At 40.8% G+C, this 23,463-nt stretch overlaps 2 protein-coding genes across 3 annotated transcripts; one reads left to right on the top strand and one right to left on the bottom strand.

Annotated features, from left to right (window-relative positions):
- Positions 1–154: 154 nt before the first annotated feature.
- On the bottom strand, positions 155–6,598 carry LOC121629081 (protein shisa-2). The gene is made up of 2 exons (XM_041968592.1): positions 5,654–6,598; positions 155–1,873 (listed from the first exon to the last, which is right to left on the bottom strand). Exons 1-2 carry the CDS (start codon positions 5,955–5,957, stop codon positions 1,308–1,310), a joined length of 870 nt encoding a protein of 289 aa, XP_041824526.1. The 5' UTR covers positions 5,958–6,598; the 3' UTR covers positions 155–1,307.
- Positions 6,599–7,731: 1,133 nt separating this feature from the next.
- spice1 (spindle and centriole associated protein 1) lies at positions 7,732–13,193 on the top strand. Of its 2 annotated transcripts, none has more exons than XM_041969064.1 (18): positions 7,732–7,890; positions 8,084–8,179; positions 8,414–8,461; positions 8,662–8,802; positions 8,897–8,999; positions 9,122–9,240; positions 9,383–9,471; positions 9,554–9,696; positions 9,809–9,934; positions 10,026–10,294; positions 10,477–10,605; positions 10,707–10,833; positions 10,915–11,028; positions 11,117–11,589; positions 12,301–12,487; positions 12,568–12,643; positions 12,877–12,940; positions 13,033–13,193. In XM_041969064.1, exons 2-18 carry the CDS (start codon positions 8,084–8,086, stop codon positions 13,087–13,089), a joined length of 2,361 nt encoding a protein of 786 aa, XP_041824998.1. In that variant the 5' UTR covers positions 7,732–7,890; the 3' UTR covers positions 13,090–13,193. The 2 variants fall into 2 exon arrangements, with proteins under 2 accessions (XP_041824998.1, XP_041824997.1); XM_041969063.1 differs by having other exon boundaries at positions 8,048–8,179.
- Positions 13,194–23,463: the final 10,270 nt, after the last annotated feature.

The raw sequence follows: 23,463 nt of genomic DNA, 5'->3' as shown, positions 1-23,463 counted from the left end.
GTTTTAGTATTTAAGGACATCTCAAGCTGCGCACAGAAAAGCGGCACATTCTTCTCACTACATGTTTCTCAGTTATCAGTGACCGAGCTGTACCACAGTACAGAAAATATATGAAAACTAAAGAAAGTTTCCTTTTTTCCTTCTTTTTTTAAAATTTTTGCTAACCAAATACTGCCACTTTTGTACCTTTTTTGTAAATAGAAAATGACTCTGCTGCTCTGTTACACACTTCTCACAGGAGAGATCTGAAGGAGGTGGCTGGCAGAGTTTTTGCTGTGTAATTAACTCTGAAATCTCCAAAGAGCTGACTCCCCTCTGTGTCACACACTCGAACGTCCAAGCAACATTAACCGCCAGCTTTGTGTGAAAATTGTCATATTCAGGGGTCTGTGAGTGTATTTCTGCTCGGGGCTGTTGGGGTATTTGTGGGTTTTTTTGTTTTGTTTTTTTTTTTTTTTCTTTCTGGATGGCAGGAGAGGGGATTGTATAAGTTGGGTGGAGCGTCACAGTCTGTGTCCTGTGTTCACTTCATTAGAGTTTAAATGGCCTACTGGGAGACTGCAACTGCCTTTCACATCACACCACCTGCATTTCCCATTACACACAGTTCACTCACAGTTACTCATGAGACCACATCCCTCCACAGTTCACACTCTCCCTCATTCTCTCTCACACATACAGTACTAACATCTGTCTACACACTTTCTTTCCTCATTCTTTCAACACAAACAAAATATACCATTTTGTGTAAACCAGTCACAGGCATTCACAAGCACAGATGGTGCACATGGCGTAAACTGCTTGTGGTCATATTATTCTCGCTTGAATATCCATTTTTCATACATTTACTGCTATAAATCATCCAGTCATCACTCATTCCTGCACATATAATCTTTTTTTTTTTTTTTTTTACAAATCACATCGGTATCCATGCAAACACACAAACATATACTGTCATTATTTGAGCTGCAGACACCTCTGAAATCTGTGTTGTTACTATCTTGGCTGTGTGACCCTTCAACCTGCAGTTTTGTCTTTGAATCTATCTTAACCCATCATAGGCTGAGCTTAGCTCAGTGTGACTTACCAAGAGATCATATGAGACACTAAACGGACACCACACCCAATAGCAGGACAGGCCCCGCTACCAGAAACAGCTTTACCTCAGTGTACCCTCCCACCTTTTTTTTTTTTTTTTTTTCTCCCCCAACCCTGACAGTGTACCCAAATGTCTCTTCTGCAGCCCTCGTGGGTTAAACTTCAAGTTTGCAACAAAGTGGTAGAGTGGTCTGCAGGCTGGCCCCTCATCACACTGTCACAGGAGGGTATTTCTGGTCACTAGTGACACTAGACCCACCAGTAGGAGGAGGGCAGGGAGACTGGAGGGGTCTATATCCTCCCTGAGCAGGGTCCAAAAAGGTTGGGGTAGGGGACACTGGGTGGGCATAGCCGATGTATTGTGGGTGTAAGAACTGTCCCTGGTGAGACATGATTTGGGTTGCTTGCTGGCAGTTGAGAACAGAGAAGTTAGTGGGCATGTTGACGAAGACACTGGCATCGGGCGGCAGGCAGCAGGAGGCCTGAGCCCGCATCATAGGAGGTGGGACCGTGCGTGGGGCCGTGGGCGGTGCAGAGGAGCTGGACGAAGTGGCTGTGCTGGATTGTCGGGACGAAGAACCCCTGGAGGTGTTAGCCATCATGGGGATGGTTTCCAAGAGGCGCCCACCAGCGGCCCCGCCTCCTGTGGCACCTGCCGATGACAGTTCCTGCTTGGGTCGGAGGCAGCGGCAGCAACACACGGCAACCACAGAACCCACCAGGATGAAGGCTACGAACACGGAGCCCACGATCAGGAACGGCACATAGATGGGCACTAAAAAGAAAGCATTAAATGATAGTTAAATCTTTTTTAGTTGATAACTGAGTTGTAAAATGAACATCAAACTTGTACACTAAATAATGTCATCGTCGTTGTTTACCCTCTCTGCACAGGATGTGAATGGGTTTGATGAAAGACAAAAGATTTAACAAGAGAAGTGTTTGGACCTGAGTGGAAGAAAAGTTGAACAGGAGTGGATCCCCAGGGAGTCACGGGCTCTCATTAGTAGTTATTAACTTTGTTTTGATCTGTTTTAATCCTCCACACCCTGCTGTGTCCCCAGCCTCCTTGACCCCATGTTGGAATGGGTGACATTCTCAAAACCAGTTGCTAACAGATATTTGTGACCCCTCTTTTTCTTCAGCTATTTATGACTAAGCCTTTGAAAATAAGTTTCTCTAGCTGAACTGTGGTGCTTGGCATGTACTTGAAGAAAAGTATTAACTTGGACTGATTTAATGTAGCAGAATGGGAGATCACTCGGCCCTGTAAATCAGAAATAAGCCAGTTCCTTCTCACTGATCTTTTCCTTCTTTTAGTTTAACAGCAAATAAAACTTGGAAACACTTCTGAAACTCATATTTCCACCAATCAGAGTCTGGTTTTCTGGGTCAGGCATCAGTGGTGTTACTGAACATGTAAAGTTTTGACATTTTTATATGTGAAAGCCCTTGGTTTCCGAGTGCAAATGTGTTAAGTGAGCAGGAGGTGCTCCAGCAACAACTTTGAAACGTGATCAACAATAACTTTCCTATTTTTCTCACTGGACCTTTTTGCCAAATGGTAAAAACAGTGAATTCGACTGAAACATTTAAAATGAGATCACTCTTGAGGTGTTTCCCTCAACCATTCATTCCTGTCCTCGTGCACACAAACACCTTCCAAACACAATAACGACCATGTTACTTTATAAGTGATTAGTTGAGGATTATTGTTCCCACAGGGTGTAATTATATTCCATTTTGAGTGTACCCATGTTGTCATGAATTGAAACTGTATGCCAGCACGAGAAAGGTGGCAGCTGGCTCCAGTTTCCTTTTGTCTCGGAACTCTTTGAAATACATCCATATGACTTTTTCGAAATGCTCATCCAAAGTCGCAGGGTATTAAGAGGATTACTGCACAGAACCTGTTAAGAGCTGCAGGTCACTCTTTGGTATAGGGAGTAAAGGCATCATGACAACATGCTGGCCACAAAAGTCGGCTGAGGCACAGAGACATGAAACAAACCAGGACCTTGACCCGTTTCCTCTGGACAATAAGTGATATCGACTTCAGATCAAACAGTAAACATGACTTTATAGTGACGTATATAGGATACATGAGAAGAAGTGTCCCCTGGGAGGTTTTTGCTGCCCTCTTTTTCTGCACTTATATGGCCATGAATACCAACATCTCCAACATGCCTCCACTCCTTTTTTTTTGCACTACAAAACAAAAAAAAAGCTAATTTCTTGCCTTCATCCTTGGTTTCACTCCAGAGCTTCCCTCCAAAACTGTACAGTAAATCAATGATGGAGAAAAAAAGGTCCAACTTAAGCTCCAGCAGGCACAATCACAAAGTTAGAACATTACAGTCTAACTATACTGTATTACACTAGTAATATGTATTCCATAATTTCTAAATTCTAAGTACTGTAGTGCTTTACTGATAATGCTGTTTCAAGCTAAGTAAGTTGGAACTATAATCAGTCCTGTTGTTTCATATCTAGAAGTTTAAAAGGTGATTAATATACTATAGAGCATCAAAATGTATCTACCCATGTAAAGCCTCCTTATAAAGTTGTTTAAAAGTTTTCTTGTGCTTAGCAAACTTTTAACTTTTTAACCCTACTGTAAAATATAAGTTTTTAACCCTATTGTAAAATGTCAGACAATTCTATCTCTTTAGACTGACAATTATTGGTGGAGTTGTCTCTCGAGTGGAGCTGCCACGTCTAAGACATCTAAAGAACAATAATCTTAACCAGAAGTGTAATGAAGAAATATTTTTACATTCTAAGTACAGTATTTGAAATGCACTTTTTTTCCACTACTGAGCATGAGGATACGTATTCATCCCTCCTATCAGGTCAAATTTAGCTTATGACTGCCTTTCATTTTCCAAAGGATCTCTACACTTTTGCTTGAGTGAGCACAGAGATTTGCTTTTAGTGCACATGGCAGTCAAAGCCCTCCTATTGTTCCCTGTCACTCGTCCACACCTGTTGTTGCAGCTGAGCTGTGGCAGCCATGCTGCAGTAACAGCAGCCCCCACTCTTAAGCTCTTGTTTTGGACAGAACCTTTGTGGTTGACTAGTTGGCTGGGCTCCCTCTGTCTCCTTGGGCTATCCCACGGGCATTCTCCTGTTCCTAAATACCACATGTTCCCTCATGTTAAGCACATTAATAATTTCTTGCCCGTTATTTTCTGACACTGTGGTGTGTATCTTTCTTATATGATTAATAGGCTGTAAGCATATGAAAAATGTGTAAAATGCACAAAGCAAACTGGGCTTTACATGGGAAAAAATACACTTCCTCTGTTCTTAGTGAGGAAAAAAGCAGCTTTTCTTTAGGTTATTTTGGCTGGTGGCCACTGAGTGGAATACCTCTTCCTGCAGTGATAAGGTATGATAGTAGAAAATGAAAGATTACAATGTAGCTACAAAGCCAAAGGGGACATAATATCCTCCAAGGAAAAAAAAAAAAAAAGTCTGTTACATTTCCTCTTATGTCCGTTGTTTGCTTCATAGTATTCTTGACCTTTTTCGAAGTTATGACAAAGCTCCAAGAAACTTTCTGGAAGATTAACTTATGGGAATGTAAGCAATGATGAAAGAGGGGCCAAAATGGGGAAAGAAGTTGTATTGTTGTCACCTAATCCCCTATATATGCTGGAAAATATGGATTTTTGCCTTTGGTTTAGGTAATGATGGTTCTCTGTAATGTAGTTTGTGTGTGTTATTGGAAGCAACTCTGACTGTAAATCTCTTCAAAGTACACTGACACCAGAGAGGTAGTGGGTGAGGGGAAGTTCTGTTGTACAGGAACCTGGTAGGAAATGACACATAACACGATTTGAGTGCTTTATGAACAGGGCTGTCAGCACCCATAGTGAGCCACTGTCCAAGATCCGGTCAAGTCCAAATTTGATCCCCGTGGGGACAGCGTGATCTGAGCCTGAAAGTCTCTAGCCCTGTTACAGAACAAACACAGCTATTTATAAAGTGCAGCAGCATGGCACAGTTTGCCATTTGTGAGTGCAGTTAACTGGTTTTTGGGGGGAGTCTGCTGTCTCCTGTGCAGCTGTCTTTGCCAAGTGGGACAGGCAGCAGATGAGCCCACTGACAGGCTGATACTGGTAGTCTGCTGGGTTAATGAGAGGAAACTAAAGCTTGACATAGGTCATATTTCAGATTTACAAGACATCCTGTGCATGTGCACTTATAGCCTTTAAAATTGGGTTATAACAGTCTTTTAGTCATCAAATGATTAAAAACTCAGAGATCAGCTACAACTACCAACTTTTCACAAGCAACAGGTCTAGCTTTTCCTGACATAAATGAAACGAGGCTTTAACTGTGCCGTTCCCGAAACTCTTGGTGGCTTTCTCAACACCTAGAACACCAGAATAATTTAATATGCTTTTTTTTTTTTTTTTTTTTTTTTTCTCTCTTTGCCGTCTTCTGCAATGCCTTTAGTTTGTTTGCACTACCATACTCACATAATATGGGATGCTTACGTTTATTATTATTCATGATCGTTTTTTTTTTCACAAAAATAAACTTCTACCTGCACGGGAGTTCTTGTTTTCTTTGTTCTCTGTTCCGGGCTCCTGTGCCTGCTTATCGTTCTCGCAACTCCCCTGATCCAGCCGTGCGTCCGTGCTGGAGCAGCAGTAGCGTAGCTCACATTTGCCACAACAGATGATCGCATCCTCTGCGTCGATCTTCTCCGGGCACTGGAACCCTTCTTTCCAGGCGCCCTGGGAGTCGTGCCAGCCGTGGCAGAACTCTCCGCTGGCCTTTACATCGATAATGATCAGGAGCAAAGTCACAATCACGCTGACAGATATCGGGAAACCTCCTCCCCACATTGTGGGGCTGCACGCTGGTGGGATGAAAAACGGAGAGACTTTTCTTTTACTCCCCGCGTCGAATCTGGTGAAGAGGGTGATGATACGCTTGGTCGGTGCGGTAAAGGGAGCTGGAAGGAAGAAATGAGGGAGCCGCAGACCACTTAGAGGCTGGCATTTGTTAAAAAAATCCGGTGCGTAATTTAGATCCAACCTCTCCAAAAGTGACTTTGTATGTAAGCAATTATCCTGGTTTCCCACAAAACACAAAAGTTGATGTTACTGAAAGTAAAACTGTCATCGAAATTATATGTACCAAAGCTTAACTGATACTCCAGTTGTAAATCTTCAGAGCTCTGGTAAATCCAGTACGGAAAGTCTAATGGATTTCCTTTGGCATCGCAGCAGTGTTCCTCCAGCTTTTCAAATGACTTTCCAGGGAGATGCAGAGTAACCAACATTTGTAGCCTGCTCCTTGGGCGCGCAGCTGCTGTCACTCCTGACCCGTCTTGCCGCCAGCTCCATGCGTAAAGTTTCAAACTTTTGTGGCGTGGCCTACATTGTTGAGCGCCAGAAGTCTGTGGGCCAAAGTGTGAGTCACTGTGGCCCGATTAAACTGCAATGTATCCAAGTTTGTGTCAGAGAGAAAGAGAGAGAGGGGCGTGTAGAAGATGCAAATACACACCTTACTGTAATACAGTGATGCACCAAGGAATGAGCAGGATCAAGGTAAAGTGAATATTTGTCAACTTCCTGTTTAACCCTTTCAAATAAACCACTTCAAAAATTCAAATGACCGTTATTAAGAATAACAATTCGCCTCTAGAACTTAGTATTTGGGCAAAATGCACAACATGTGCTCAATAAAAGCACGTTTTTATGATCACTTTTACACAAGTGATAATAAAGGCTAAATGTCATGTTGAAGAGGAGGTGTTTTGATTCTGAAGGAATTATTTCGGACAAACTATTGGTAGCTTCATATAGCTTTCCTATGATATTTTGTTTACTTGGAGAGGTTCCGTTCAGGTTTGAGTATTTTTTACTGAGAAAACTCTGTTTATGAATGACAGCAACTTCCCAAGCTATTTTAGGATTGTGTGAAACCACAATTTAGTTATCTCTTGCAACGTTCTTTTTCGTTTAAATTAGGCCTACATTGGTTTTTTTTCCAGAATGGAAACCAAATATATCCAACAGATAATTAGTAAAAAAAATACATTTCAAGGGATCGACAGCTTTGATCTCAGAGGAAAAAAATGTCAGGTTGACATTCAGCAATATTTGCAATTTATTTGCAAAATTTACATGATCATGGTATTTTTTTTATTAAGTATTTCAAACTTAATATCAACTGAAACTCAAAGTGGAGTTTCGCGACCGCCTTCTGCTCAATTACAAATGTGTGGTGACACTGCCATCTAGTGGTGATGTTGATGTTCACACCCCTACATACACCTGCTAAAGGAGAATACAAGCAAGCTAGCATTCATTCATTCATCTTTAATAGGAAAATGGCTTATAGTTTGTAAAATGGATAGCAGAACACTTAAGGGGTAAATTTTGACTAAGTTCATGCGAATGATGAAAGGGGACAAAACTAATTTCTATGTTTTTTTTTATTACTTTGTAAGAACTGATCTTTTCATAACGATTTATGGCTATAGGTAAATCCATAAGAAGGTAGTGAAGCAACAACAGGGACGCAAGCATAGACATAATAAAGGACGCAAGTTGCTGCAAAACCTCGAAGAACTTCATTTCCCGTCGTGCTATACCCTGAAACGGTATCCGTGGCAACAAGACAGGAAGTGGCGCGCAACTCTTGAAAAAAAAAACTGTCACACAACAAACTTAAGATTATTTGAGACTACCAAAGAGTTTAGCCTTCAAGTGGCTGCAAAAATATCACTAAAGCCACTTTTTATGCTCACCGTGGCTCCTCCTTATAAACGTAAGTGTTTTTTCTTCCGTTTTAAACAATATTGTAGCTAAAAAGAAGCTAAACCATCCCAAAGCTCAGAGTTGAAGTTGAGTAAGGTCTACAGCAGCTAGCTTAGTACGTCGTTCAAATTATGTTATCTGGCCATGTTTTGTGTTTCTGTGCAAAGACTCGTGACTAATCTTAAATTGCTGACTGTGACAAGATGTCGTTTGTAAGAGCGGGGCGTACACAACAACAAAGCAAAGGAAAAAGGCCTGTTCGACAAAAAAAGGCAACGTGTCCTAAACGAGACTGGGTGGTAAGTAGTGTAAGATGTTGCACTTGATACAAATAAAATAAAATTATTAATCGTAACAGTTAACAGCTATTTATATGGAAAAGGTTCATATAAATTGAGAATTGTAAGATGCTAGCTATTCTTATTTGCTAAACCATTAACAATCAATAAAGTTATCTCAAGTAATGCACATTTCATATTTTGTTTTGATGAAAGACTTCTTGTAAAATCTAACAGCTGGCTTTTTGGTTTCAGAACACTGTTACTGACCTGTCTGTGCACAAGTTAACACCTGCTGAACTGGTAAGGTCTTTAATGGTGTGCTTGTTGGGCAGTTACTCAAAAAGCATGAATTCTTTACGTAAAGTTAGCTGCAATAAATTTTTAATACTGTGCAGTATAATAGCATATAATTCAGAATAAAGAAATTAAGTCAGGAAGTGTCAAGATATATGATCTTCTTTCCATCCCATTCATAATTTTCTGATTGTTGTTTACCTCAGAGTTATCGGCATGAGATTCATAAGTCACATAACAAAACTGCAGCTCAGTGGGAGCTGAAAGAGAAAGCACTGAAACGGCGTTTAAGGCATTCTGGGAGCCCTGTGCCCATGGACCAGGCCAGCCTCAGCATCATTAGGGAGGTGTGTGGGATAATTGGTTTGCACATTTTTGTTTATGTATGTTTACTGTACTGGGTCAAACACACTTCTCTTGCATGGTGGTGTGTTGCTGTAGGTTTTCTCTGATCAGCTGTTGCTGCAGGATGTGTTGGCCCGCTCTGACAGAGCCATGGCTGTTGTCAAAGACCTGTTTGGAGATGCTCCGCGGAGACACACAGGTAATTAAACATGTTTGATAGATGTTCAGATGTCATATACATGTTAAAGATTATGAAGATTATTTCCATTGTCAAAACCATGGTTGTATAGATACTATAGTGCTATATGTGCATTTCCACAGGGCATCCCAGTGTGACCATGGCTCCAAATTGTGATTCAGACTCAGAACTGCCTGTTATCCAAAAACCAGATCCTCCAACTCACCTGTCTCTCCTCAGCCATTCTATGATGGATCAAGAGGTGTGAGAGACTGAGATTTTAATAATCATCCTAATAGTATATATTGTGTGTGAGATGTTTAAAGAGTAATACTATATAAGTTATTTTGTGTATTATTTATTCTGCATATGTTATTGGTGAAAGTAATGTACTTTGCATTCAGGCTCTTAATGAACTAGAAATTTCAAACGAAAACCACAGAGAGGAGGATGCCGATCCATCCTGCAGTTCAGAGAATGATATAATTCGAAGGTATCAATTTCTGCAAAACCCACTACCACTCAATACGTTTCTGTTATCACTACCAGATTGGTCATCATGTATTTATTTGCAGGGCCAATGTACAAAAAATGAAGACCCACTCTCGGAGTAGAGTGACACAGCAACAAAAAGGCAAGCACCCCAACAATCACAGAGAAGACAGAGATTATGTTCCTGTGACTCCCTGCACATCGGGAAGAGCACCAGATCAAACGGGCAAGTTGCATTAAGGAATTTAGTGCAGTGATCACAACAAATTACAGTGAGCTGTGTACTCTTATGTAAGGCTTCAAAGGTCAGCATGCATAGACATCCCATTTTGTTTCAGCTCTGAATGCCACTGTAGCTGTTCGGCGTGTTCGGTCCAAACAGAGTCAGTCAGAGGAAGATGAGGAAGAAACCTCTGTCATGGTCTCTCAGGTTCTGAAGCCTGAATTTCCATTCAGTAAATCAGGTAATGTCTGCAAGGCACTGATTTTCTTTTGAACTAAATTGTCAATGTGACACTACTGCTATATCAGAAAATGTGTTTTTCTATTTCTCAGGAAGGATCAGCAATTACACGAATGGGATCAGGAAGGATGTTTCTCATAGTTTTGATGTTTCATCTGTTACCTCTCTCAGTGGGGATCAGTCTACTCTGGGCCTGCTCCAGGCCATGTTGGGTCATGTGGAGGCAGAGTTAGACACCCTGAGTCCCGACACAGCAAGAGCATCACCCCAGAGTTCAAAACAGCACAGAGCACAAGGCCTCACAGGTTTCTCTGTCGCCCTGGTCTCCACACTTGGCCGTTTAGTACACCTTCTCAAACAGGTACTGTTGAATACCCATTCTTTCTGTATTAAACACCATGTGTAGACAATGCACAATTTAAAAATCCAAATCCAAATTTGTTATATAAAACTTATGCTATTGAGAATATTGTACTTTAAATATCTTGAAAAAGTGACATCTTCAATGTTTTTAAGTTCACGTGTTCTCCTGTTTTGTGTTAGCGGGAAGCTGAACCTCAGAATGAGGCGGAGGGAAAAAGACTGGAGGAGGAGTTGAAAGAGCAGAGAGGGGTTATTGATGCTCTCACTGCTGAAACCATGACTTTGAGAGAAGAAGTGGCTGCCCTGCAGGTGATATATTAAGACTACTATATCCTCTGGATTTCAACTGTGCTCTTAAATTGTTCTCTTTATCATCTGTCTCTCTCTTATCTATTGTTGGTGCCGTTCAGGCAGGATTACAGCAGCGCACAGCAGAACTGGAGCAGAGGTTGGACACAGTGGTGTTGGTGATGGGAGGACTTGGGCTACTGGGAGAGCAAACAAGTCTACCCCAAGACTTTGATGCCAGAGCTGCAGGTTTGTCTACACACACATGATCTTTGGATTTGTTGTAAATCACAAATAACTGATTTTTGCTTTTGAATTTTTGTGTTTCAGTCTGTCAGACTGCTCCAATTCCTGAGGGAGTTCCTGAGCCAACACAAGTCAGTGTTTCACCTGCCATTCTGCTCTCCCCACCTCGTCAGACAGATAACTGGCTGAAAAGTCCTGGTAGCACCTTCATTCTTTTCTGGTTTTAACTTCTCATTTGGTCCTATGTCAGTCATATCTAAGAAACCTAAATATGTCTTTTCCACAGGGACTCAACCTGTGCCCCTTCAACACCAGTTTCCCCCTGTAGATTTTCTTGGTTCCTGTGAGGATATCCAGGCTGATGGCTCTGCCTCGAGTCCCACTAGTTTACAACTCAGCAGACTTCCCTCCAACTCCTCACTGATCTCTGACCTCCTTCACCTGCAGTCCTCTCCAGGCGCAATGTTGGCTGAGATTGCTGAGCTAAGCAGACAGAATGAACTGATCAAGGCTCAGCTCCATCAGGCCAGGTGCCATGGGTCAGGGGTTGGAACATTACCCAGCAGCAACAATGAGCGGAGAAGGTCGAGCCCCATCAGCACAGGAAGACTCACACCTCAAAGTGTCGAGGAAAGGAGGATGTGTGGGTCCAGCGGCACAGACAGGGCGAGCCAACACATCCAAGCTCCAGACGAACAGGCCGCTCAGCAGGTGAATTCCATGTCAGATGGCCGTAAAGCTTCAGAAACTCTTGAGCAGGTGAGATAATTTCCAGAAATCTGTAACTCTATTAATCCAGTATATTTCTAACAAGCCAACATCCAGACCCATTAAGTGTGTGACTGGTTGGTTTTACACAGGGAAATATAGGAATAAGATGATGTTCTTGTAGCTTTCTTTTTCCACTTATCACTGAACTGTGTGGCACTGTATATTTACAACTAAATGCAACATGGTGTAGAGTCTCAGTCATCCAGTTCATAGTAATATTGATAGCTTGAATCGAAGGCATCTGGACTTCTTTTTTGTCCTGCAAAGACGTTTTGCCTCTCACCCAAAAGGTTTGTTCAGTTTTAAATTAAATACTCTATTGTTAAAATTTATTAGAAAGAATGTTTTATGTCTCCTCTCTCTTTCAAACAACACGAGGTTTTAACTTGCATTGCTTCTGAACACATTATTCCACAGCACTATAAAGACATAAAGAGCATATTTATTAGTTTTACTTTGCACTTAATTTGCAAGGGGCAAGTAAATAGAAACATTAACAGTGTCTGATGTACTGTCCACACTTGCAAACATCCCCTTGGTTTGTCTGAATGGAGCAAGCACTTCTTGCATGTTTCTGATTAAAATCCATACTAAAAGGAAAAAAGGAGCATCAACTTTAAGAAACAATTAATGTCTAATTCTTTCATTAACTTCAAAAACATTTTGCTTAATAATGAGTTGTTTTTTTTTTTTTCTCAGGCAACATCATCAAACAGCCTCAGTGTAAACAGTGTGGAGCAGCGCCTCCTGGAGCTCAACAAGCAGAGCGCAGCAGCTCGGAGTCGACTGCTGGAGCTCATCGAGCAACAGAAGCAAAGTGTTGCAGTCAGAGGCTCTCCCTCTGTCTCTCCCATTCCTCCCTCGGCCTTCAGCCCAAATACAGCAGGTATAGTTGGTCAAACTAAATAGCATGTTGCCGTCTGGACAAACATGTTTTAAAAAATCAGCACATCATCTCATTTTCAGCCGGAGAAGGAAGCTCACAGACATTGAATCTGGTGCCTGAGCGGGAACCCCGGTTACAGGGTGGTGCAGAGAGACTGTGAGTGACTGCTGGGTTTAAACAGTCTGTGCATAAGCAGGAACTGTCAGGCTGTTGATTACAAACTGGATTTTTATTTCACTAACAAGTTAAAGAAAAAAAATCTTTCAAAAACTGGGGGAAAGAAAGAAAAAAATGAAAGTAAAATTTTGTAAAACAACAACAATTGACTGTTTAGGTTTTTGTGAAAATAAATTTTGGGAATTAAAGGTCATGATTATATTTGTTTACAGATCTGCTGGTTCTGATGTGTCTTCTCGTAGCTTTGGGTTTGAAGAGAGGGATGGAAAATTACAGGTGCACAAACAGGCTGTAGATTTTGACTGTTATCAAATGTTATTAAAGTGTTATCACTTGGATGTAAATGTATGTTTCCTCATCCACAACAGAAGGACAAGCGGAGGGAGCGAGAAGGCTGGTTTGCCTTATCTACTCACGTAAAATGACAAGTGGAAGGAGAACAAACCCATTCATTCAAATCTGTTTTTTTGTGTTATTTCTATTGTTGGTGTTTTTAAATGTCTGAAATAAACTGTTTTTAATTTTAAAATGTTAATGAACCCTGAGTTTTTGTTTTTTCCAAAAATCTTTGCCAAAAATACACAGCAGCCACATTTAAATCTAAGGATGAGCAGATGATTAGTATGCAACAGAACATCTAGAAACTAGAGATTAATAAAGCTGGAGCTTCCTCTGATTAGGTAAATGAATAGAGCAAGCTAAAGCTCAAGGAGGAGGGCTGGCAGGATAAAGTCAGACAGCTTTAAGATCCTCTCAAAGAGAAAGCAACAACTGGGCAGGGCCATGAAAACGTGCCAGAACACAAGATCACTTAGATACCAATAAATGTGCTGCATTATAAAAACAAGCAAACAAAAAAAAAAGTTTGTATTAATAGTTATTAACACCAAATCTAAGTGACCTTTCATTCTTTTATTATTGAGGCAGCAGATACATTGGACCAAAATGCAGGATGAGGCAGGAGGACATAGGAGACGATGAGATGCTGCAACAGCAGGGTAGATGAATGCAGAACCAAATTAAGGAGAAACCAAAACTCAGAAAGAGACTTATAAAAGATGAGGAGAACTAGGCGAGATTAGGAATGATAACCAGAATCTTGCAAGGAGAAAAAGAAACCAAGGTGTGTATATACAGTGTTGCAAAAAACAAAAAAGAGAGACCACTGCTATTTATTCTTAAATCAGCATTTCTAAATAATTACTACCAAAAATTAAATTCCTATACAAGCACCTCATTCTGCTCTATGAGAACAACAAAACTACAGTCTGAAAGGGATGACTGCAAACTCATTATTCAAGACCCAGAGGCTGACATCAAGTAACTGTCAAACACAGTGGAAAACTGAGACTGGGATGAAGTGCATGGCAAGAACAGAAGGAAACAGGCTCCTACAAGCAGGACTGCAGTCCTGCAAAACACCTTAAACTGTAAGAACCAAAGATCCCAGGCTGAGATTTGAGAAAGACCACAGGAACTGGACAGTAAAAGACTGGAGTGGCGTCACCTTTGTTAAGTCCAGTCTTCAGCTTTGCCCAACACCTAGTCGTTTTATGGTTAGATGAAGACCTTGCGAGACCTACAAGCCACAGTGTCTCACACTGACTTTTAAATATAGAGGAGGACCAGTGATGATCAGGGGGTCCTTCAGCAGGGCTGGAAACAGGCAGATGTGTCTTTGTGAAGGACACATAAATAAAGACACATACAAGATTACAGCAGGACAATCCTCCAGGCCTCACAGCCAGAGTAATTAAGGTCTGGATGGAGGATCACCATATCAAAGCCTGTCATGACCAGTTCAATCTCTAGATCTGAACCCTGCTGAAAACCTCTAGAAAGAAATCAAAAGGAAGATGCATGGTCACCATTATCAAGCACAGCTGAGCAGTTTGGCCATTTTTTTTTTTTTTGCAAGAAGAATAAAGAAGATTCTGCCAAGCAATTATATTATATGATATATTCATTTTTGCTTTCCCCATTGGTTTAAAATTAGTAATTCAGGTATTTTAGTGTGACTAATTGGTCTACTAAGAGTAGAAAGTGAATATTGTATGTATTATTTGTTTTGTGTTTGTTTTGTCTATTGTTATTTATCATTATTGCACAAATTGTTGTTTTCTGGTTCTGTACGCTGGCTTATTATGAACAGGATTTAATCCTGTCACTCTGAATGGATGCTACTCTTCATTTCACAAACAATGACATGATTCCACTTCAGGTAATGTTTGCTCTTAGTTTTAAGGATTCTTGATGTGACACTGGTGGAAAAAAGAGAGCACTTGAGTTTTCTAGTTGGTCAGTAGAGCTGTGTAGGTGACAGCAATGACCAGCAGGAAAATCAAAAGGAGTAAATATGGCAGATAATAACAGGATGGAGGCATAAAGGCACCAGGGATAGTAGCTGTAAACGTGGGAGCAGAGGTCACAGAGAAAACGCAGGGGGAGGCGGTCAGGGCTTATTGTGCCCGGCCTGGCGAAATGAAGGACAGGGTGAATGGGGATTAACCCCAACCCAGTGCCCTTCAATACCCCCTCCTCCACCACAGGGCCTGGGGAAAGTTCGCATGTGACCACCTTTATGTAGCGCTCTCTGCAGCCTCAGCTCAGCTCCTTTACCCCTAAAACCTATTTTCACACATGCAATTTATGAAGCTGGGAGGGAGCTCAGCTAATATCAGTTGGAGATGTTTTCAGTTAGAGAGGAAAAAAGTGCATTCAGTGAGGCTGAAGCATGCTTAACTCACAAACACACACAAAACATTGAGGGGTGTCAGGGGCCGTGAAGAGGGGGCTGTTTTCTTTACTCATTTAAATGTGCCCCCACTTCACCTTAGTGAAGGAGGCTGAAGTCAGAAAAACACACACACTGAAGCCTGTGCACACACTCAACATGTTGTCTTTGATATAATGACCAAAGTTTAATAGCAGGGTAGTGCTGTTTAATAGTCTACAATCAAGAGCCGTCCGAATAGGAGCCAATTCCTACCCATAAAGAGAATAATCATAATAATTATTAGTTTTATTAGTTTGTTTGGTATTTCCTTTAAATATAAAGAGACAAATCTATCAACAAATTCTTACATGTTTTGAGTCTTAAATTTCCTTGGTCAGGTTTGATAATAAGTAAAAACACAGTTTATTCAAAACTCTATCACAAAAAAAAAAAAAATAAAAAAAAGAGAATCTGACCCCTGCAATTTTTCTATTTTTTTTTTTTAAATAAAAGGGCTTTCCTTTATACGCTGCAGTGTAGCGCCCAGGCCACCAGAGGACAGTGTTAAGGTGCTACTCTAGCTCAGTTGTGGTTCTTGCAAAGTTTATGTGGAAAGGTTTGTATCTTTCTCTATTTATTTTCATAAGATCTTATCAAATTTCTTAACCAAAACTGTAGTGCGAAACATGAATGAATTTGATTTAAAAAAAATGTACTGACATATTTTATCACACTAAATGGTAAAACAAAGTTTGTAAAAAAAAAAGCTGAAAAAATTGTTTAGATGTGTAAATTTATGTAAACAGTTTGTTGTTATGCATAAAATCATGCTCTTTTTTAAAACTTTTGCTGTTTTCTCACCCAAACTTTTAGTACATGCATGCTGTGTGTTTATGTGTGCATGTGAGTGGGTGCCCATGTGCATAGGAGCGTCCTCCACAGCTGTGCGAGGTTCTGATCTGAAGCAGGCTGTTGGCTGCTGTGAAAATATTATTGCAAGTGTTTATTATTGCTTCAGTGTGAAACAGTGGGAGTGTTGTGTGTCCTGCACGGGTTGGTGGAGTAATGGAGTGCTTGCGTGTGTGCTGGGATAGTGGATAGTGTGGGTAGAGTGGTGGTGGTGGGGTTTTCTCCCCTCTCCTACTCTCTTTCCCACCGGCCAGCCCCCGGCCCGTGGCCCATTGCACCCTGGGTAATGGGGAGGCCTATTGGAGTTGATTAGTTCCGGCTGGATCTCAGATGGAGTTCTGACAGGCAGGAGAAACGAGCTCTCAGCGTGACCCTCCACTTTCCCCACACACCCCTGTCTTAGGCACAATGGGCAAGGCAGGAGAAGGGCTTTTTAAAGAACTGCTGTTTCGCTCTACTCCACTGCCCCCCCAACCAGTCTAAAACTGTGCTATTATTACAACAAAAACCACATCACATTGCGGCACAAACACAACCTTCACTGCTTCAACTACTCACTGAGTATTTGTGCAGTTTTCTCAAATTTCCCCCCTCTTTTTTCTTATTTGTGCAATCTGTCAACATCACTCAAGTCCTTTCTTATGAAATCTACACATAAAGATACATTTTATAGATGCAGCATGATCAGTGTGTTGCACAAAAGATTGGCTGAATACATCAGGATCAGCCTTGTTGCTTTGTATTTTCCTTGACGAACCATCACATCCACCATGCTGGACACCTGTGGCATGAACTGACATTGATTAGACACATTCCTCAGGAGAGCAGCATCATTCCTCTCTTTGGCTTTATTCACTCTATTCTCTTTATTTCCCCCTCTAGCCTCTCACCTCCCCCAAAAAGTGCTCTCTGTCTTCTTCTCCCTTTCTTTCCTTCCTTCTCCACACATAATTGATTAAGGGCCATTTTCATAAATCAATTTGGGACGCACATCAGTCAGCTCTGAATGGAGGAACCCCCCATCTGCACAGCAGTATTAATCTACCACAGCATGCCCTGCCACTCTCACTTACACACATGTATACATGCACATACTCACACATGTGCATAGTTTGTCCCTTTTAGCTAAAGTTTTGGCAGATGCAGGTCACCAAACATGAAATACTGTCAGCAGTTTTGAAGAAACTGTGGCCTGTAAGCAGTTTGGCAGATCCCCTCTGTGTGAACTAGTCATGCTGCTTTTCAAAAGTTTAGGGAGACATGTCGGTTTGTGAAAGGATTCATTGGGTGAAAAGCACAAAAATCAGAAGCAAGTAAAATGAAAATCGGATATTTTCTTATGGGAGTTGAAGGAGTGAAATTCTTTCCATATTCCTTTGCTGTCCATCCCTACTGAGAGAAATATGCTGTTTGTTCACTGAGACAAATACATCAGTGCTGTTTATCATTACAGTCATTTCATTTTCATTATTATCAAGTGACTTCATCTTCCCTTCGTCCTTTTTTTTCCATTCAGAGCTGTTGTTTTGGATGTTTTGATATGAATGTAACCATGACACCACCCTTTCTTATTAGAAAAATCTTGCCAGGTTGCAATGGATTCTGGGAACAAGAGCTTGCAACAGCTGCAAGTGATATGCCTGACTTTCCCCTCTCCCCTCAGTCTGGATTTTCTTACACTCTGCCCTTTTTCTGTCTAACTTTTTCCTTCACCTTGATGTTCTTAGGGAAGAAAAAAAACTCCTTTGTTCCCCTGGAGCCCCAGCTTCTATATGATTCTTGTTCTTTTACCTTGCCTTCATCTTTCCACCCTTACCCTACCATCCCCGTCTCCGTGCTCCAGGGTGTTAGCTTTAGTGGCAGTGAAAGCTGCTCTGCCTTTAAAAACAGTTTGTCTTAATGAGAAGAAGGGGTGAATGCAGGAGAGAAGGGGCGGAGGGTCACAGCTGAAGCCAATTGCGTGGCTTTCCTGTCTGAGGCGCTGCAGGCCGAGGTCAAGCTCAGGGGCACGCTGGCCCGTCTCTTTGACTGGGTCCTGGTGCCGGTTCTGAATTGCCGGCAGGAAGTGCATACAAGTCAGCATGTATGTGTGGTTTTGTACAAGTTAAGAGAAAAGAGGCAGGATGCACATCTGTTTCTGATCCTCCAGAAAGCCTCGCTCTCCGGACCTGGAGGTGCTGGCTGTGAAGGAAAGAAGGGGAGGAGAGGGCAAGTGAGCAGTCACACGCACACAGTATGTGAGTTCGATGTGGTGTGAAGTAACGCATTTCACCGCCACCTCTTCCTTTACTTTCTTCTCTTCCCACCTCATTCCTATCAACATTTTCTGTCTTGCAGGTGTCAAATTTTGTGCCTAAAAGCCTGAAATCATAGGTCATGAGAAGTATTCTTACATATGTAAATGTTACTGATAGACGTCAGTTGCAAACCCAGTGAACATGAGCTGTTAGGATATAGGCCTGTGCACACTGATATCCATACAAACAATTGGCAAACTTTTACAGGTGCACAAGCCTCCAGTTGGGTTTGTGTAACATGCTACATGCTACATTTCTACATGCTAATGGTTAGAGTTAGAAATTTACATGGTTAGAGTTAGATGTTATAAAATGCTGTAAATGGTTCAGGTTACAAAAAATACTTTGTAATGTATTACAAAGTTTTATTCACATTGGTGGCAGTTCCTGGTTTCTAGAAAAAAAAGTTGCTATCTCACAATTTTGTAGCCTGTATTGCAGGAATCTCAAATCTCAAATTCTGGTCCTTGAGGGCCATTGTCCTGTAGGTTTAGGTTTACCATGACCAGCATATTTGCATGGCGTAGTAACAGAAACATTTCTTTAGAAAAGCTAAATAAATTTTGGCTTTTTCTTTTCTTAAAAAATGCACTACAGAATTTTAGCAGATTTTCTCAGTGGTGTGCCCTCTATCAATGGCTAATTTTGGCATCCATCTTGCATCCTACTTGTACTGTGAGCTCTCTCCAGCCATCAAAAATCAGTCTTATCTTGACTCTTTTCTTATCTCTTGCTCTGTACATCTCTCTCTTTCTTTTCCTCCCTTCCTGTAATGTGTTTCTTTACTGAATCAGCCGCAATGCACGTTCAAAATGGCCATTGTGTTTATATCTACTTGCAAGAGTGTGAAGCATTGCGTAAAGCGAAACACGTGGCATCCCAGAAGAAAAAGTTGTACATGGGGAAATGCAGCTTTGGGACACTGCTGGGAAGCGACAGCTCCAGAAATGCACATAACAGATGTCACTGTGCCATCAAACAGGTCTGTAATGCAAAGTTTTAAAGTCAGAAAGTTATGTAGTGCATCTTAAATGTGGCCATTTCTTCAAGCAGTGTATATTGAATATTGAATTTGCAAGAACCGAAATTAACAGCAGTTCCAGCTGTAGCAAGTTGTGAAAACTCAAGGAGATTAGGGACTATTAGGGAGCTGTATTTACATACTGTTTACTTTGTTCCATTAAAAAAAAGGATTTGCAACCCTCTTACTACTACTACATACTATTTTTCTCTCTGGGTTTCTCCTGTTTTTTTTTTAATAAATAAGTAGTCTTATTAGTCCCCTATTAAAACTAATGAAAATTACAGGCACTACATAGTATTATCTCACATTTTCCTTCCTGCCTTATTTTGCTGTTCATGTTTCATTTCAATTCTTTAGCCTCTTTTTTGTTTTAAAATTAGCATGCCACATTTAAATAAAGGACTTTTTTTTTTTTTGCTCCACAACTCCTCACCCGACTTTGGGCCTCTTCTTACCTCTGGACCTCCTCCAAGCGTCTGTGTGAAGGTAAAGTTGAGATGAAACACAACATCAGTCTTTGAACAGAGCCCATAAAACAGATGCATATTAACGAGCATGACTAACAAGCTACAGGAATTGCAAAGCTGGATCACGCCACAAACTCACACACACACGCACACACACACACACAAACTACATCATGTCTCCTCCATTATATAGTTTTCAAGTCAGTCTTCTGTGGCAGCTTTCTCAAGTTTCTACACACATTTCATGCTTGATTTAAACCAGATCTTTTTGTCTGTAGTTTTGATTTTGGTTGGTTTTTCTTTCATGGTTGTGCCAGAAGACGTTTATCAATTTATTTCAACCTAGGTCCTATTTTGTTGCAGTCATAGTTTAAGATAAAATTTTAGGTAACTCAACAAAAGTCATTACTAAAATTTGTGAATGTGGAGCCAAAAATGAAGAGTGCAATGAAGAGTGTTTTTTCCTCAGGTGATCTAAATCAGTTTCTTTACACTTGAAACGGAACATGAGCTCACCAAAAAATGTTGAACTAACAGTGGAACTATGAGGTAAGAGCTGAGCTAGGCTTAGAAACAGTTTTTCACCAAAATTTTTGAGGTAGACAAAATTATATGGGCCCATGATGGCCCAAATCCAGAGGCCAGAAGAAACACCATGGCATGAGTATAGCGTGATTGACTCCCCAGGATCAGCCAACACACACTGACCCGAATCTGAGTGTTGAAACTGAATCAGATTTTGAATCTAGCCAGAATTCAAGTCACCACTTCTACATCCATATGTGGCTAAATGTGCCAACTGTTGAACCAAACTGGCGGAAATCCATAAGCCCAAAGCAGAACTTAAAATGGCAACAGTTGCCTGAACAAGAATGAGCGTGCTAATGCTTTGCTTCAGTTGGCCTGATTCACCCAGACACAGGACTCTAATTGTCTGACTGTTAGTGTTTCATGACTTTCATGGCATGTTTTCTTTTCAAAGATTAAACCATCATCCCTTATAAAAGCAGTTAATTATAGCCCCATTCACACTGAATAAAAATACAATAAAATCTGGCTGTTCTCTTATGTGGAAAACATTTTCATCACAACTCTTTATTTGATATAACGACTGCAGAAGTTCAACAGCTTGAACTCAGAACAACAAGCATGCAAAGTAAAAGCAATAACAATAAAGCACTGCTGTGAAATAAGATTTGAAACCATGTGTTTACGTGTTTACCAACAGAAGAGTCTTACATAAAGGTCCTGACATTGACTTTTCTTCTATAAATGTCCCTTAACCATAATGCAATGATGGCTATTCTTGGGCTTATATTATCAGAATCTTTGTGTAAGATCTCTTAAGCCAATTCTTGAACATTTTGGGCGATATTTTGTAGCTGAGATTTAAATGATGAAGAGTAATACAGCCCTGACTCCATTTCCAGAAAAGTAATGAAAGTAAAAATTTTTTCTTGTTATTAATACAACAAAAACTGTAATTTCTTGTTTAGTTTTAACTTGGTTTAATATATAAAAGTACACATTATATTTTTCTATTGGGCTGTATTTAGAAAATACAGGCAAGTTTAGAATTTGATGCAACAAAACACTCAAAATAGTAAGGAGAGAGGCAAAAGAAACCAGAAAAATAATGAAATATGTAAGCAACAGTATTAAAAAAAGTAGTCAAAAAAGTTATTTTGTGTTACATAATACACTTTGATCTCAGTTTACAACCAGTTGGTAACTGCAGATGTTAAATTCTGTAGTTTTTCAAAGGATTCTTTGTCTTTTCTTGTTAAATACAAGATCTCCATTGCTCAACATTCAGTGGTTATTATTGCCTGTTTCTCCTCTTCATGATGCTCTGTACATTTCCAGTAGGAGACAGATCTAGACTGTAGGCAGGCCAGATGAGCACACACACTGTGTGTCTGAACCCAGGCTGTTACAAATCATGGAGAATAAGGTCTGGCATTGTCCTGCTGAAATGACCATGAACTTCCCGGAAAAAGATGTGATTTTGATGTCTCTCTAAAATTTCAATATAGATCACTGCATTAATGGTACCATCATACATTTGCAACTAATCTATGCCATTAACTCTGATGCTGGCTTTTGCACTGATAACAGCCTGGTTGATCTTTTATGTCTTTGGCATGTAGAAACAGGTGTATTCTTTTTTCCAAAATGCAGCTAAATTGTGGACTTATCTGACTACAGAACATGTGTCCACTGACTCTATGTCTATCTGAAATTAATTTGTGTCCAGAGAAGTTAGTGGCATTTCATCCACCCTTGGAAAGACAGCTTTTGGTGGACACTCCTTTTATATCCAATGCTGACACCCCTACCCACACCTGTTAATTTACTGATTAAATAATCTTTCAGAACAATATTACTCTGATATTTGATCAACTTTTCCTTCTTTCAGCTTTACTCCAAACCTTTTGTGTTTGTGTGTGTGTGTGTGTGTGTGTGAGAGAGAGAGAGAGAGAGAGAGAGAGAGAGAGAGGGAGGGAGAGGGAGAGAGCGAGAGAGAGAGAGACTGTTTCTGGCATCAGATTAAATTTTTTTTTTATTTGTTTATATTTTCTAAACACATCAATGTTAGTCAGTGGAGCCACTAAGAATAATTTCCTCTTTGCTTGTATTTATTAGATTATAGCTTAAACAAATATCAGGTGTAAGTTTCATTTTAGAGAACTTCCTTACTTTTCTGGATAGAGGGTTTGTAATTGCACTAGTGATTGAGGGAGATCTTGTGACCTATAGGGAGAGTCTGGCTGTTTCCAGCTGTTGAAGTGCTGATGCTAAACTAAAGATAACTAGCTGGCTGTAGCTTTACTTCTTCTTTGAAGTTGTTCCTGCCTCGCCCCCTGTCTGTTTTTCTTTTCCATTTTTCTTTTATCTTGGATCTACTGCCTTCCAGTATATGAGCACACAGCAACTCACTGTGTGACATCCACAATCAACTAGTCACCGCTTCACAGTTCCAGGCTCACCGCTTGGCACACCTGAGCCAATAAAAGTTAAGTTTTTGCCAGGAAAATCTATTCACTCAGTCCTCACTCCTCACACTCTCCTCCCCTCTTTTTCCCCTTCAAGCCGCCACCGCTGAAGTCCCTGAGGCCCTAAAAATTGCCCCATACTTTACTTATTCCAAACCCCTAAACGCCGCCGTGCTCTCCTCCCACAAATCCTTGTCCTGTCCCCCCCAAACTCCTCTCAGGATGCATCCCCAAAGGCTACTGGGTGTTTAACTCCTCCTTTTCTTCCCCCTCTCGCTCCAGGCTTCTCCAGAGAAGTTCTTTACAGCCCTGTCATCCCTGCCAAAGCAGTAAAAAAACACATCTGGAATCACACTCTATGTTTCTATGCTCTCACCCCATGTTTAAGAA

This window comes from Melanotaenia boesemani, chromosome 18 (assembly GCF_017639745.1).
Source record: "Melanotaenia boesemani isolate fMelBoe1 chromosome 18, fMelBoe1.pri, whole genome shotgun sequence".
Classification (NCBI taxonomy): Eukaryota; Metazoa; Chordata; class Actinopteri; order Atheriniformes; family Melanotaeniidae; genus Melanotaenia; species Melanotaenia boesemani.
The sequence above is the reverse complement of the archived record's forward strand: the minus strand, read 5'-3'. Positions and strand labels throughout refer to the sequence as shown.